Source organism: Plecotus auritus (assembly GCF_963455305.1).
Source record: "Plecotus auritus genome assembly, chromosome: 2".
Lineage (NCBI taxonomy): Eukaryota > Metazoa > Chordata > Mammalia > Chiroptera > Vespertilionidae > Plecotus > Plecotus auritus.
The window spans coordinates 85,983,311-85,997,061 of NC_137771.1; the positions used below are offsets into that span (position 1 = coordinate 85,983,311).

The 13,751-nt window shown below is 42.4% G+C and overlaps 3 protein-coding genes across 8 annotated transcripts in view; 1 reads left to right on the forward strand and 2 right to left on the reverse strand.

The window, feature by feature from the left end:
* Positions 1-2,239, forward strand: part of RANBP9 (RAN binding protein 9) — a 101,578-nt gene extending 99,339 nt beyond the window's left edge. For both annotated transcript variants that reach the window (XM_080656855.1, XM_080656856.1), the window contains exon 14: positions 1,254-2,239. In XM_080656855.1, coding sequence (XP_080512981.1) covers positions 1,254-1,384 — 131 coding nt within the window. In that variant the 3' untranslated portion in view covers positions 1,385-2,239. The remainder of the gene's footprint in view (positions 1-1,253) is intronic.
* Positions 2,078-7,139, reverse strand: NOL7 (nucleolar protein 7). The gene is made up of 8 exons (XM_080656857.1): positions 6,749-7,139; positions 6,604-6,664; positions 5,881-5,939; positions 4,624-4,655; positions 4,318-4,396; positions 3,863-3,984; positions 3,708-3,785; positions 2,078-3,165 (listed from the first exon to the last, which is right to left on the reverse strand). Exons 1-8 carry the CDS (start codon positions 7,006-7,008, stop codon positions 3,089-3,091), a joined length of 768 nt encoding a protein of 255 aa, XP_080512983.1. The 5' UTR covers positions 7,009-7,139; the 3' UTR covers positions 2,078-3,088.
* Positions 7,140-9,586: 2,447 nt separating this feature from the next.
* SIRT5 (sirtuin 5) overlaps positions 9,587-13,751 on the reverse strand; it is a 54,671-nt gene continuing 50,506 nt past the window's right edge. For 4 of the 5 annotated variants that reach the window (XM_080657761.1, XM_080657764.1, XM_080657763.1 and 1 more), the window contains one exon: positions 10,411-10,934. In XM_080657761.1, the coding sequence (XP_080513887.1) occupies positions 10,859-10,934 (76 nt within the window). In that variant the 3' untranslated portion in view covers positions 10,411-10,858. Of the gene's footprint in view, positions 10,935-13,751 lie in introns of all 5 variants that reach the window. The other variant, XM_080657760.1, reaches the window with a different exon arrangement.

A 13,751-nucleotide genomic window follows, 5' to 3' on the forward strand; every position in this document is an offset into this window, starting at 1 on the left:
ATGCTTATAACCAGGTGCCTCACTTGGCCAAATAAAATTGTAATAAAGTACCTCTAGGTATTTACTTTTCAATGAGGTTATTTCCCTGAAAACCTTCAGGAGATATTTTTGAAAGGAATTAATTCAAATTAGGGCAGAATTATTTAAAATTATAAAGTCAACCCTGTGTAGAGTTGGCAAAAAAAAAAAAAAGTTTATCACTATCAAAATTTAGCTAAATAGCATCTTGCCACAGGATAGCTAGTATTTTAGTAATCTTAACCCAGAGACCACTTTTCAAACTACACCTTCTCACCAATCTGTGTATCTTTCTTTACAGTCTTATTCTTATATTCTTAATCATTATCTTCTTTCCTCTTGTACTTTAAATCCTGAACTTGCTTCATTATTTTTGCTTCACTCCTAGAACTTTTCTTTCTCTGAGATTACCACCTTTGAATTAAGTCATATGGAGCCTTAGCAGTCATTTATCACTGTTTTTGCCCTTTGTTAACGGATCATTAATTTTATTAATTGGGAATCTATATAAATTTAAAATTCATCTACTCACAAGGAAAAAGTACCAGCTTCTATAAGTTTGGCCACTTTCATCATTCATTCACTTTTTTTCATTTCTGGCAAAGAACTAATATTATTTGTACTATAACTGTCTGACAAATTTCTGGTATGTAGGACCCTGAATATTTTATTGATAGTTAAAATGTTTGAATTATGAATTGTAAATTACCCCTCCAAAATTATAAGTAATTTTGCTCTTATCGTCTCTCATGGTGACCATCACCCCTTGCTCCTTACCAACCCAAATATCATTTACTAATATGCTCTGGGAGCAGTTAGGCAGCCTCAATTGTGTTCTATCCCCTGAAGAAGAATCCATCAATGAAACTTACTGAAACCCTGGTGCCTTTTTCTAATTTAGTCAGATTGAGGAGAAATACTAAATATTCCTTATGCCCCCATTAAAATCGCAGCCAAAAAATATCTTTCCCATCCTAGTTAATATGGAAGTAAAAGATTTAGTTAAGGCTTTAAAAGTCTAATTCTGCAAGAATTTTCCTTATAGTTTAATACCTAGTACCATATGACCTTGTCATAGTATTTCCAAGGTATTAATCATTTGCTTAGAAACTACCTTTGATAGTTAAGAGTGATATATGTAAATTTTGTAAATAACGCAATATTTTCCTTAAAAAAATGAGTTTTTAAAAATGTCTTGCTAATTGCTATTTTCATTTTTAATCATTTTTCCTCAGAAACCCACAATCTGCCAAAGCAACCTCCACTTGCCCTAGCAATGGGACAGGCCACACAATGTTTAGGACTGATGGCTCGGTCAGGAATTGGATCCTGTGCATTTGCCACAGTGGAAGACTACCTACATTAGCTATGCATTCAAGCTCACACTTATATTGTGGCATATAGTCAACATGGAAGTAGACCAGGTCTGCTGATTTGAAATTTAGATTTTTTTAATTATGTACTGGGGACAGGTTTTTGTCGCTTTACATTGCTTCCTAGTTTACAGCATGATGCAAATGATTTTCTAACTTAGTGTTAGGAGAAATTATTTTCCATCTTTAATCTCTTAGTTGTCTAAGAGTTAAATATTACTGAATCTCAGACGTTCAAATTTATCATCACAAATCCTTTAAAACAATTACCTAAAAGAAACCAAAAAATCCTGCCTTCTTTGTTGGGGGGCGAGGGGGGGGGGAAGGAAATGGAACAAGTTGTGTTGTGTTAGCATGTGGGTGATGTAAATTTCAAATTGGGAGATGTTCCGACCCCCACTCCCATATAAGCATTCAATCAGTGTAACTTGCAAAATGCATAAACATCTGACAGTTTGAATTTATAGTGTTGATGGAAGAAATCATTTTTAATGTGTACTGTAAAACTTGAAATACTCAGGAGCTGAGTGAATATGTTTGTTGCTACTTACAATCCCGACCTGTTAGTCCCAGTAGTTTTGTTTTAACATGGTCTTTTCAACTTTGTTTCCTGTTTAACTACCAACGAATTCTGTTGTAGACTCACAAGTTTAACTTGTATTATAACAGTATTATATGTCAACAGTGTGGTTATGACCTTTATTTATATAAAAACCAAATATTTAGTCAATTTACTGTGTCTTAATTTAATCTTTGTACACCTTCCATTTTTAAGTGCTTAAATGAGTACTATATTGCAATAAAAATGTAGTGATATAATTAACCAGCCATTAAAAATTTACTTCTACAGATATTAGTGTCAACTGAGTTTATATATTAGGTACTTACATATTTCTTATGATTAATATAAAATTAGAGCTTAAGGAAGAATTTTTACTATAAGTCTGAATTCTATAACCTAAAACTGTTCCGTTTACTAGTCTCCCTGTATTAGGGTCAAACCTGATAATGTGGGTGACACAGAAAGAAAGGGGAAAATTAATGTCCTTATTTTCAAAATCACAATAAAGACACGTTACTTGACGGTAAAGCAAACCCCCAAACCAGTTAAAAGTAAAATTTAAACAGCTGTTCAAGAGGATGACCATACACTTCGGTTGACTATTATTTTGTAGTATTTATCTACACTTAGATATTGTATTTTCATAGCTACTTCTCTTTCTCATTCTATATTTTGTGAAGCAAATTCTCATCAGTAGCACCAAAACATCTGAGACTCTAAGGCATCTGAGAGCTGCAGTTGGAAAGACTTCCTGGATATCCATTTCTCCTCCTCCTCTCTGCCATTCCTGCCACAATACACCCACACTGTGGACTGGGAAGAGGGGCAGAAGAGGTGCCATTGGCAGCATCATTAGTATTCAATTAAAAGGATAAATATTTATAAAAAGAAAGGAAGACAATTCCTTTTAAATTGCTATTTCTTCCAGGACCCTCAAAGATTAAAGGCACAATTGTATTCCAGAAGGATGAAATGTGATGGGGTACTTCCCCAAATAGTAGATTTATGACTTTTGTAATCCTTTAAAATGATTTATTAGATTTTTATTAGATTTATTAATTTTAAATTAATCTTCTAAACTAAATAACTATAAGTTCCATACATATAAAGTTCTCATTCTTCATTTAGCTTTGATTTACTTCTTGGAAGTTTTCATCCTTCTGACCATCCACCGTCTTTTAAACCTCTTGGCATTTTGTTTTTTCTGGGTTCCTAGAATAGAAAGTTTGTGCAGTAAGAATATTATAGACACAAAATTCCCAAGAAAGAATTAAAATTTTTTTAAGATCCTCTATATGAATATAAATACTAAAATTAGGTCTATTAAATTAGATTTTATGTTAGATATACATACATACTATATTGACCTATTTTCCAGAAGCAACTTAAAAATACTAATATATAGCCCTAGCCGGCTTGGCTCAGTGGATAGAGCGTCAGTCTGCGGACCGAAGGGTCCCAGGTTCGATTCCGGCCAAGGGCACATGCCTGGGTTGCGGGCTCGATCCCCAGTGGGGGGGCATGCAGGAGGCAGCCAATCAATGATTCTCTCTCATCATTGATGTTTCTATCTCTCTCTCCTTCTCCCTTCCTCTCTGAAATCAATAAAGAAATATATTTTTAAAAAAATACTAATATAGAAGCCATTATGAGAAAAAAAGGTAATTCATACTTGAGTATGTACTATTTCCTTAAAAAGAATATTATTCAATATATAAAACTATCATAACCAAGAAAATAAAACTGGACCTTACCCCAACCATTATTCAAAAACTGGGCTGCGGCCTTTTTCACTGGTAACCTCTTATTGTTAAGAGACAGGAACTTATTTACTAGAAAAGAGAATTATTTATCATTTCTTTGTTTACTTGCAATAAAAAGTGAGAAAATCAGCCCGTAAGGAAATTACCAGTAGTTCTGTTGGTTCCTGGACCATACAAAGAATTTTGTATGAAGGCTTTGGCTGCTTGTTGCCTTGAATCTCTCAGATCTTGATCTTTTAGCCTTAGAGCCAAGTAGCTTTTATTCTGGCTGGTAGTCAAAACAAAAAGTCAAAATGAATGAGGTTGATAACATGCTTAAAGTATTTTTCTTGTCTCAAAAGTGATAAATGCACATGATAATAAAAAATAAATTCCAGGGCTATTTTATAAGAAATAGGCTAATACCTACATTTTAGTAAGCAAATCTTTTGCTTTTATTCACACTTTAGTAAGAGCAAATATTTTGTTTTTATATAATTATTACATTTGGTTTTCCCAGAGGATTCAATCTGAAACTGCTACTAAAGTATTTTCCCACATAAGCCAACACTTTTCTCAAAAAGTTACCTTTATATCATACATAAAAAAAGACTCTAATTACCCAATAGACTGTACTTTTTCTTTAACTTTCTTGGACTCACTTCCTTTTTCACATTCTTCATTTTTCTTCTGCAAATTATCTAAAAAATATAAAAACTGAGTTTTATTTCTAGTTAGCACTTACGTAAAAATAAATCAAGAACATTTCCTGGAGTTCACTGTTAAATATCTACTCACACCAATTTGTAAGAAATAAGGCAACAGGCCCAAACTAAACTTGGCCGGCCATTCCTATTCCCAATTACATTGGACTACAAATGCTCTTGACACTTACATGAGAAGTTATTTAAATTAGAATAGTTCATACCTTCTTTTAACTTTCCTGGTGATTTCTTTATGCTAAGGGAGAACACAGAAACACTAATTGGAATGGCAGAGAGCAAAGATTACTCAACTCATTACACAGTTAAATCTGATTTTACAAATAAGATACCCCCTTTCATTAGCACCACCCTCAGTTTTGACTCAGGATCTTTAATCAGTTTTGGAAAGCAAGTCACCCCCTAAATTCATGGCCACCAACTCCCAATCAACAAACTAGTATGTATTGGATAGGAGTATCTTCTCAGAATTTAAAATTTGAAAGCATATCAACAGGCTTCAAAGAAGCAGATTGGAGGTAAAGTGAAAGGTGAAATGCAAAGTGGAAAGTGGTAGGCCTGCCTCATTTTTATTTGTAGAAGTCACAAAGGATCAATTCAACAGTTCAAGCACAAGAGACAAGCAGGGAGACGGACTAGGCTCAAGGAATCTGGTCTGAAAAATGACGAAACACAAAATGAGATGCCTGAACCATGCACAGTACAAAAGCTACAAGGAGGAAGTAATGGGGAGGGTGGAGTGAGAATGAGAGGTGACACGAGTTTGGTTTTAAAGGATAAAAGGGGAATCTGCCACCAAATACATTTGTTTTTATGTTTAATGTATTCAAGATCTAAATAACTGGAAAAGTTCTACAGGACATTTGAAAACCAGGTCAAAGACATGGGTCTAAGCATTAAGAGAGAGGAGAGAAAAATATTTAAAAGTTAAAACTGAGTAAGGTTTGATTGATTTCATGGGATAGATGAGGAAGAGGATGACTATAACATTTACTTAAAACATTCAGTGGATGGTAAAGCTGCTAAATGGAGAACAAGGAGGAAGGACAGGTTGGTGGCAGGTAAGGCAAGTATGGGACAAGTTGAGTTTTAGGAGGAGCCTGCAGGTAAATGTCTGCTACTCCACTAAATGATAAATTTCAAGGCGCTTGTTTTATTCACCATCCACCCTGCCCGGTACAATGACAGATACCAACAATTGTTTAATAAATACTCTGGGATTAGGAACTCAGAAGCTCGAGTTGGCAGTGGGAATGAACAAAAAGAAATGGTGAAAGACTGAAAAAGAGGTAAAATACTTTCATCTTTCCCACCAAATTAAAAAAATCTGTGTAAATTTAAGCTTTACTGTTTAATTTAGGCTTTATTAATTCTTTAATTTTGTGGATTCAAATAAATGCTCCAATATGTATTTCAAAGATGGGTGTATGTAATCAAGTAATATAACACGATCCATTACTTACTTTGTCTGTGAAACTGTAGTTAACTTCTCTAGAACAGTGTCTGGAAGGAGTTTCCTTTTCTTAAATAAAGACATTTTAAAAGAATAGAGTGAGGTACATGACAATATACCTGGGTTGCTTCTGAAGTTACAGGCTTAGGGACTGCCTTATATCCCAGGCAAATAACGAATTTAGGCTGACCACTGCCTCCACTATCTCTAAGCTGTGGGAAAACTGCGGTCACAAAGCTCAGAACCCATTCGATATTCTTTGGAAGACCTGGTGAAGACTGGAAAGGGTGCCCAACCCACAAATCACTGTATACCCTGAAAGCAGTTAGGTCATGTCCTTCTGGAGTCAGTTCTCTGCGGCCAATCTGCCAAACATCCGACAGCAGAGCAGTCACCGTCTGTACAGCCCTGAGTTTCCCAAGCACCTCATTTAAGTCCAACAGCAACCCAGTAACAGATAAACTACCTCCGGTGAGAAGTGACTGAGATGTCACGGCGAGCTGAATGTCAGGGCTGGTTTTTAACTGTATGATTTCAAATTCACAACTCTCCCCACTCCCATTTTTAAGAGGTGGGCAGCAAAGAGTACGAGCATCTTTGCTTTCACCGATGTCTGAAGAAACATTAGGACTTTTCCTCCACCTCCATATCCTACCAGCTTTGCAACAAATACGGAAATTCTACCCCAAGCCGGATTCTTTTTAAAAAGGAGATGCCTCCCTGCAACTCTAACCTTTTGTTCAATGAACAGCTCCTCGCGTCGCTTCCTCTTCTCTTTCAGGAGTGTTTTATCCCTGAGAGAAAGGGAGACAAGTCAGTGCGAGGAGAGACAGTGGGACGGGAGGGACGGTTCTGCGGCCCCGCCGTGCGCTCCCAACCTGCGCGCAGTCTCCCGAACTCGCCGCTCCTCTTCCCTCGCTTCCGCCTGGGCGCTGGCGAAAGTCAGTTCCTCTGGGGCCTCGTCGTCCAACTCGTCATCCCCGTCCCCGTCTTCCTCCAAGGGCTCGGCTGCCGCGCCGCTGCTGGGCTGCCCGAGCAACAGGCCGTGCTCCGCCGCCTCTGAGGCGGGCTGGCCCTCGTCCACCATCGCCGACGCCGACACCGGAGCGCGGGACGCGCGCGGTCGGAGCTGCACCATGGTCTATATCGCGCCGGATCGTTCGACTTCTGACCCGGAAGTAGCAGCCCGCAAGCCGAGCGTGACGCGAAGAACAAGCGACACAGGTTTAGTCGCTCCCTCCCTGCACGTTCTGAAGGCCCACAGCGAGTGGGGGCGCATGCGCAGGGCGGGGAAGGGCGTGACCTAAGGAAAGCTGGGGGCGTTTCCTTCCGCTCGGCCCTGAGGCTGAGCGCTCGAGGCTGCAGGATTCCCTCTTCGCTGCTGCCGAGGCGCCTGAGGGAGCGGGTGGGCGCGGGGGTTTCCAGGCCGGGCAGACGTAGTGCTGCATTCCTGGCTTGGGTGCTGAGAGCAGGTTTGGCTGAGTCCCCGCCTCCTCGAGGCGGGCTGGCGCGGGTCACGCCATCCCGTGCCCAGGAACTCGCTCTTTTAGCACCAGGATTCTTTTGGTCGATCCAGTTAATCAGTGTTTGTAGATTTGACTCCCTTCACTCCGCACTCGCCGAAGAAGTGGCGTTTCAAAGGGAAGAAATGCGCTATAGCGGCAGGGCCTGCTGTCACCGAGAAGTTGACAGACACCGGATTAAATCAATTCCCGGCACCAAATGTGTGCTTGGCGACTTTGGCCGCCGTTTATCAGGCTACCCCGACCACCAGCTCCTCCACCAGTCTGTCCATGCCTCTGTTCTGTGTTCATCACTGACAACTTCCCAGTTTATTACTGGACTCTCCCCCTACCCCCCCAACCCCCCCATTTAAATGTAAGCTCTGTGAGCGAGTAGGGAGCCCACCTGACTCCCTGGTGCAACCCTAGGACCTTGAACAATGGCCAGCCCATCCCAAATCCTGAATCCAGTGAAAGAATGCCACCCTGAACTTAGTGAATGCAACCCTAGTACTATTTCTTTGTCCTCTAAGTATATTCCATTTTTTGGAATATACATGGCCCTTCTGACCTATGTTTATCTTCTCCCACCCATTATACAATACTAAGTGAGTCATCTATCATTCTCCGATCAAACCAAGGTTTCACACTTGCCATCCATTTGTACATGCTGTTCCCTTTATGATACACACTCCCCGACGTGGAACTATTTATACCTGAAACACAGGCCAGGGCTGACTTCCTTTAAAAGTCAAAGACCTTAACATCTACCAATCCCCACTCTGCCGATCTTTACCTACATTTTCCTCTGAATCTTGAACAAATTTCTATTACTGTAGTTTCTACATTGAATAATAGTGCACATGACAGCTGTCCCAACATTCTGTCAAGTCCTTGAGGGCAAGGCTCACGTCTTACTCATTATATTTCTAATGCCTATCATGTGATAGACATTCAATAATACTAAATTGAATAATTTCTACCTCACATTTTTATTTTCAATTCTCCTTTCATTTTCTCTAATAAAACCAAAACATGAACAGAAATGATAAAACACACACACAAAGATGCTGGTACCAAAGCCCAATTTGAGAGGAGTTGCATAGAACAGTACTGAAATATATGGGCCTTGGGCAGATAGAAATTAAAAATATAATCAGACTCTCTGAAACAGCATACTGACTTCCATCATTGCTAACACTAGGAAAATGTTTAAAGTAACTGCGAAGCCCAACAACAAACCTATTAGAAGAGAACAATTGTATTTTATGTGCAAAAACTACATTATAAGTATTACAAGCCCCTTAAGTATATATGCCTTGAGCCACTCGTGTCAAGTGTGAAGTGAACCCTAAAGGCTGGCCCTTCAGATACCTTGTAGCTTATGAACATCCCTCTTATGCTAAGAGCCTTTGGGATTTATTAAAAGGTTCTAGGGGCTCAGTGCACTAATTCATGCACCTTGAACTGTGAGCTGCGAGGCTGCGGTGAGCACAGGGGCAGGTCTCGGCCCATCCTCTGTGCCCTGCCCGGCCCCTCCCACCGCAGCCTCTGCCAGCAGCCCCGCTTCTACCGCCACTGCTCCCATGTGCTGATGGCACCGGCCCTGCTCACACCTGCTGATGTCATGGAGCGATTGGGGCCGGCGCCAGCAGCGGATGCAAGCGGAGCCAGCGCTGTCAATGGGTGCGAGTGGCAGCTGCTGCCCTGATCGCCCCTCAGGAGCAAGGGGAGGTGGAGAAGCCCTGAGGAGTGATCGGGGCCAGCAGCCGCTGCTCGCACCTGCTGACGGTGCCAAGCACAGTGGGGATGGGCAGAGTGGGGATGGGCTGACGGTGACGGTGCGAGCAGCAGCTCAGGCAGCAGGTGCAAGTGGGGCTGGCACCGGCAGCAGGTGCGAGTGCCAGGGCAGGACTGCGGCACACAGGAGCACAGAATTTTCATTAACCACCAGGGGCTCACCCCGATGACAGCGACCGGCGCCCCGCCTTGGTCTGGCGACCCCACTCACCTGCTCCACCATCCCTACACGGCTGACGTCTGCCATGTTCCGCACTCTGCCACCTGCTGCCGATGGCCACCATGTTCTGCGCGCGCCACCTGGTGGTCAGCGCACGTCTTAGCGACCGGCTGTTCTGTTGTTCCACCATTCAGTCTATTTGCATATTAGGGTTTTATATATATAAATGGCGTGCAAATGCAGTACAAAGTTTTGTGTGATAGTGTCTTGTCATCTACTTCCACAAAAGTCAAGGATGTAACATTAAATCAATTCTTGTAAGGGGCTGAGGTGATAAGACTGTGTAATCACCCAGGGGGCCAGCTGATCCAAGGGCCATTGTTATGTATGACCTTCCTACACTGTTTACTAAAGGCCACTGCTCCCAGTCAGGCCTCTGATGCTTGCCTGAGAGCAAGCAGGCATCCCACGGGCCCTGGGTACTATATTAGTGTGGGGCCTGAGGATGAGAACTATGTTCTTACTACTTTACTCCGAGGTAAAGTCCTATTGAAAACACTTGCTTCAGAATTCAGTGTCTGGGAAAGCTTGGCAGACCCTGAAGGGCCTATATGCTTCTGTGTTTATAATATCAAGAAATAGTCAACCATCACCTCTCCCTTTCCTCCTTGGCTACTAAGAAGGCTAGTACTGCCCAGCCGGTGTGGCTCAGTTGGTTGAGCATCATCTCATACACCAGAAGGTCGCAGGTTCCATTCTGGTCAGGACACATGTCCCCCAGTAGGGGACATGCAGAGGCAGCCAATTGATATTCCTATCTCTCTCCCTCTCCCTTCCTCTATCTGAAATCAATAAAAACATATATTTTTTAAAAAGGCTAGTACTACAATTTAGTCCGTTGTGAATACCTTTGGAATCTATATATTTGTGTCATTTTGGGGTGGGGGCCTCATCCTGATTTTCTACCTTGTTGCTACTTTTCCTTCTTGAGTTCCTGTTCTAGGCGATCCCACATACTTTGAGGTAAAGCAGCCAAACAAGGTAAACACGGAAAAGAAAAAATCCTCAACAAAGATATCTCTCAGGGTCACATCTGTATGCCATATATTACCTCCTATAGAGAGTGATTTTATTTTCCACCAAAATTTGTATAAAAATCAGAAATAGCAATGTTTTACCTCTCTACTTCTATCTTTGCCAAATAGCAAAAAATATGATTGGGATAATTACATTTTTAAGACAATCTAATTAGAATTTCCCCCCACAATAACCAACCAAACACATCAAAGGATCAGAGGTATGTTATGTTTAAGTTCAAACCAAATAACATGCATTAACTTTACAGTTCTCTGATTTCTTGTTACCTCTAAGGCCCCTACCACTTATCAACAGGTTGGATCCCAGCCAGGAAATCAGAGAATATTTTTAGATCTTCCAATACTCAGCTCCCCATCCACAAGATTTTGTGTCATCTGTTTGTGGCCTGGTACTTAGATGTACTATAATCTCTTCCTTCCCCAGGACAATTAAGAAACAGTCTCAGTTTCATGAGGAGCCAGGGCTTCAGGAAGAGTCCTACCACAGAGCCCCTGGAAATGAAACCTGAAACAGAAGGACAAATACAGCAGTTAGGAGCTAAACCAACATACTACTTCAGCAAGTCACACATTTCTTAATTTTACCCAAAGTAAAATCCAAATTCTCACAAATGTGGCATTATGAGCTTTTGTGCCCACTTCTTTCATCTAGTTTCTGACAACTCAAGATTTCACCATGGGTTGGTCCTTGTGATCAAGAAAATTTAGGAAATGAAATGCCTAGTATTTAGGTGGTATAAATAAGAATTTTATTTTAAAGAGCAGAGGGAGATATGATTGTAAAATGTATTTCATGATTATATTGCCAAACTCAAAAAGGTTGTTTTTAGTTGATTTGAAAGAAATAGAGAGAGAGAGGGGGAGAGGGAGAGGGAGAGGGAGAGAAACATTGATTTATTGTTCCACTTATTCATGCATTTGTTGGTTGCTTCTTGTATGTGCCCTGACTGGAGACTGAACCCGAAACCTTGGTGAATTGGGATGACTATCTAACCAACTGAGCTACAGGGCCATAATGAAAGTTTTAAGTTTTATGATATCTACATACTACATTAAAACAGCATTCATATGTACTAAGGACAAGAGAAAAATAACTTCATGCACCATACAGACCACAGGATTTTAGCTGCGTCAACAGGCCTCTCAAACCAACCATTTCACAACTAGCTCTGACTTGTAGTCAGAAAGGAGAAAAAAAAGAAAAAGAAAAGAAAAAAGAAAGAGCAAAGAGGTGGAAGAAAAATCAATGATTTCTGCTTCCTTCAAGAGAAAACACTTAGGGCAGAAAAATAGCAGGGTTTCGTGGTGTATTATTAATAAGAAAACCAACTGAGCACAATTAAAAATGAAAAAAGCATTTGCTCAATGTAATTCATCATATTACCAAATCGGATGCAACACAAATCGTTAATGCTTAGCCCTTAAATACTGTTCATGTCACAAAGTGCCACTAATGGGCATCCCTGACCAAGTGGCATTTCCACTCCTGCCACGCTCAGCATGCTGAACACTGGCCACTAGAAAGCTCCTCCCCAGCATAGTGGTCACAGTCCCTTGAGGACTGTCCAAGAATTATAGCCTCCAAGGTACAAAGAGCTTTAAGGGAATTTCCATATCCTCAATCCCATATGGTCTCCTTCCTAAAAAAGTGACTCTCAAGTGCCCCTTTTCACTTCACCCTTCCCCCACTTCACAAAGGCAGGCTGCACCCCTCACTCACCCCAAATCTTAGATGGTGTCTTAGCCCAGAGTGTGAAAACCTATAGGGTGCTAACTAAAGAGACATTTGAAATATTGATGTAGAATAAAGAAAACAAATGCCTTCTGAAGACTGGATATCACATCCTTATTCAAATAGGGCCTTTTCATCCTTGCTTTCAATAAAATGGAAAGAGGGTCTGACAGAATTGTCAGTTAACAGACATTGAAATAAGATATTACAATGGCATTTTAGCATGTAACTTGGAAGGAGGTCCAAAATCTGAGTGGCCATGCCATATGAAATTCCTTTCATGTCGGGGTTTATGTAGCCCTGTTCTCCCAAGTACATCCATCTATAAAAACCAAAAACTAAGAATTACAATTGACATTGAAAAGGTAATACTGAGCTTGGCCAGTGAAAATCAGTCCTGCCATCCCTCAGATGGGAATAAGAGACACAGATAAAGCTGTAGAGTGAGTAGGAAACGTATTTTCCCAGGACAAGCTGCAAAGAATCCTAACAACTCCCTTCTTTGAGTAACTGCATACCTTTTTACTCACATCACTTTTATTACAGTACTAGAGGCCCGGTGCATGAAAATTCATGCACTGGAGGGGGAGTCCCTCAGCCTGGCCTTCCCCCTCTCACAGTCCGGGAGCCCTCAGGGGCGGGAGGCAACCTGGCAATCAGGGGAAGGCGACACCCCATCACACCTCTGCTGCTGCCACTGCCAGTAGCGCAAGCCTCGGCCAGCCCTGGTTACCTGCGCCTTGGGCCAGCCCTGGGTGGCTGGGTAGCCACCATCCAAGGCTTGCCTGCACCTCGGGCTGGCTCTGGGTGGCTGGGGGACTGAAGGGACTGGGGGACTCTGGAGGCAGGCACACAGAGCCTGCCTTTATCCTTGCCGCACACCTGCCACCCCGACAGGGATGAGGAGACTGGGCGCTGCCATCTTGTGGCTTTGGGTGCCACCATCTTTAAGGGCGTGGCAGTCAATTAGCATATCCCCCCTTATTGGCTGTGGGTGCTGCCATCTTTGGGGGGGCAGTCAATTAGCATATTCCCCCTTTATTGGCTGTGGGTGCTGCCATCTTTGCGATGGCGTGAGGGTCAATTAGCATATTCCCTCATTAGATAGGATACTAGAGGCCCGGTACATAAAATTCGTGCATGGGTGGGGGGGTCCCCTCAGCCCAGAATGCACCCTCTCCAATCCGGGACCCCTCGGGGTATGTCCAACTGCCGGTTTAGGCCCAATCCCGGGGATCGGGCCTAAACCAGCAGTCGGACATCCCTCTCATAATCTGGGACTGCTGGCTCCTAACTGCTCACCTGCCTGTCTGCCTGATCGCCCCTAACTGCCCCCCTGCCAGCCTGATCACCCCTGACCACCTCTGCCTACCTGCCTGATCGTCCCCAACTGCCCCCCTTGCTGGCCTGATAGCCCCCAACTAACCACCCCCCCACTGGCCTGGTCACACTTAACTGCCCCTCTGCCATCCTGGTCGCCCCTCACTGCCCTCCCTACTGGCCTGGTTGCCCCCAACTGCCCCCCTGTGCCGACCTGGTCACCCCTAACTGCCCCCCCTGCTGGCTTGTTCACCCCTCACTGCCCCCCCT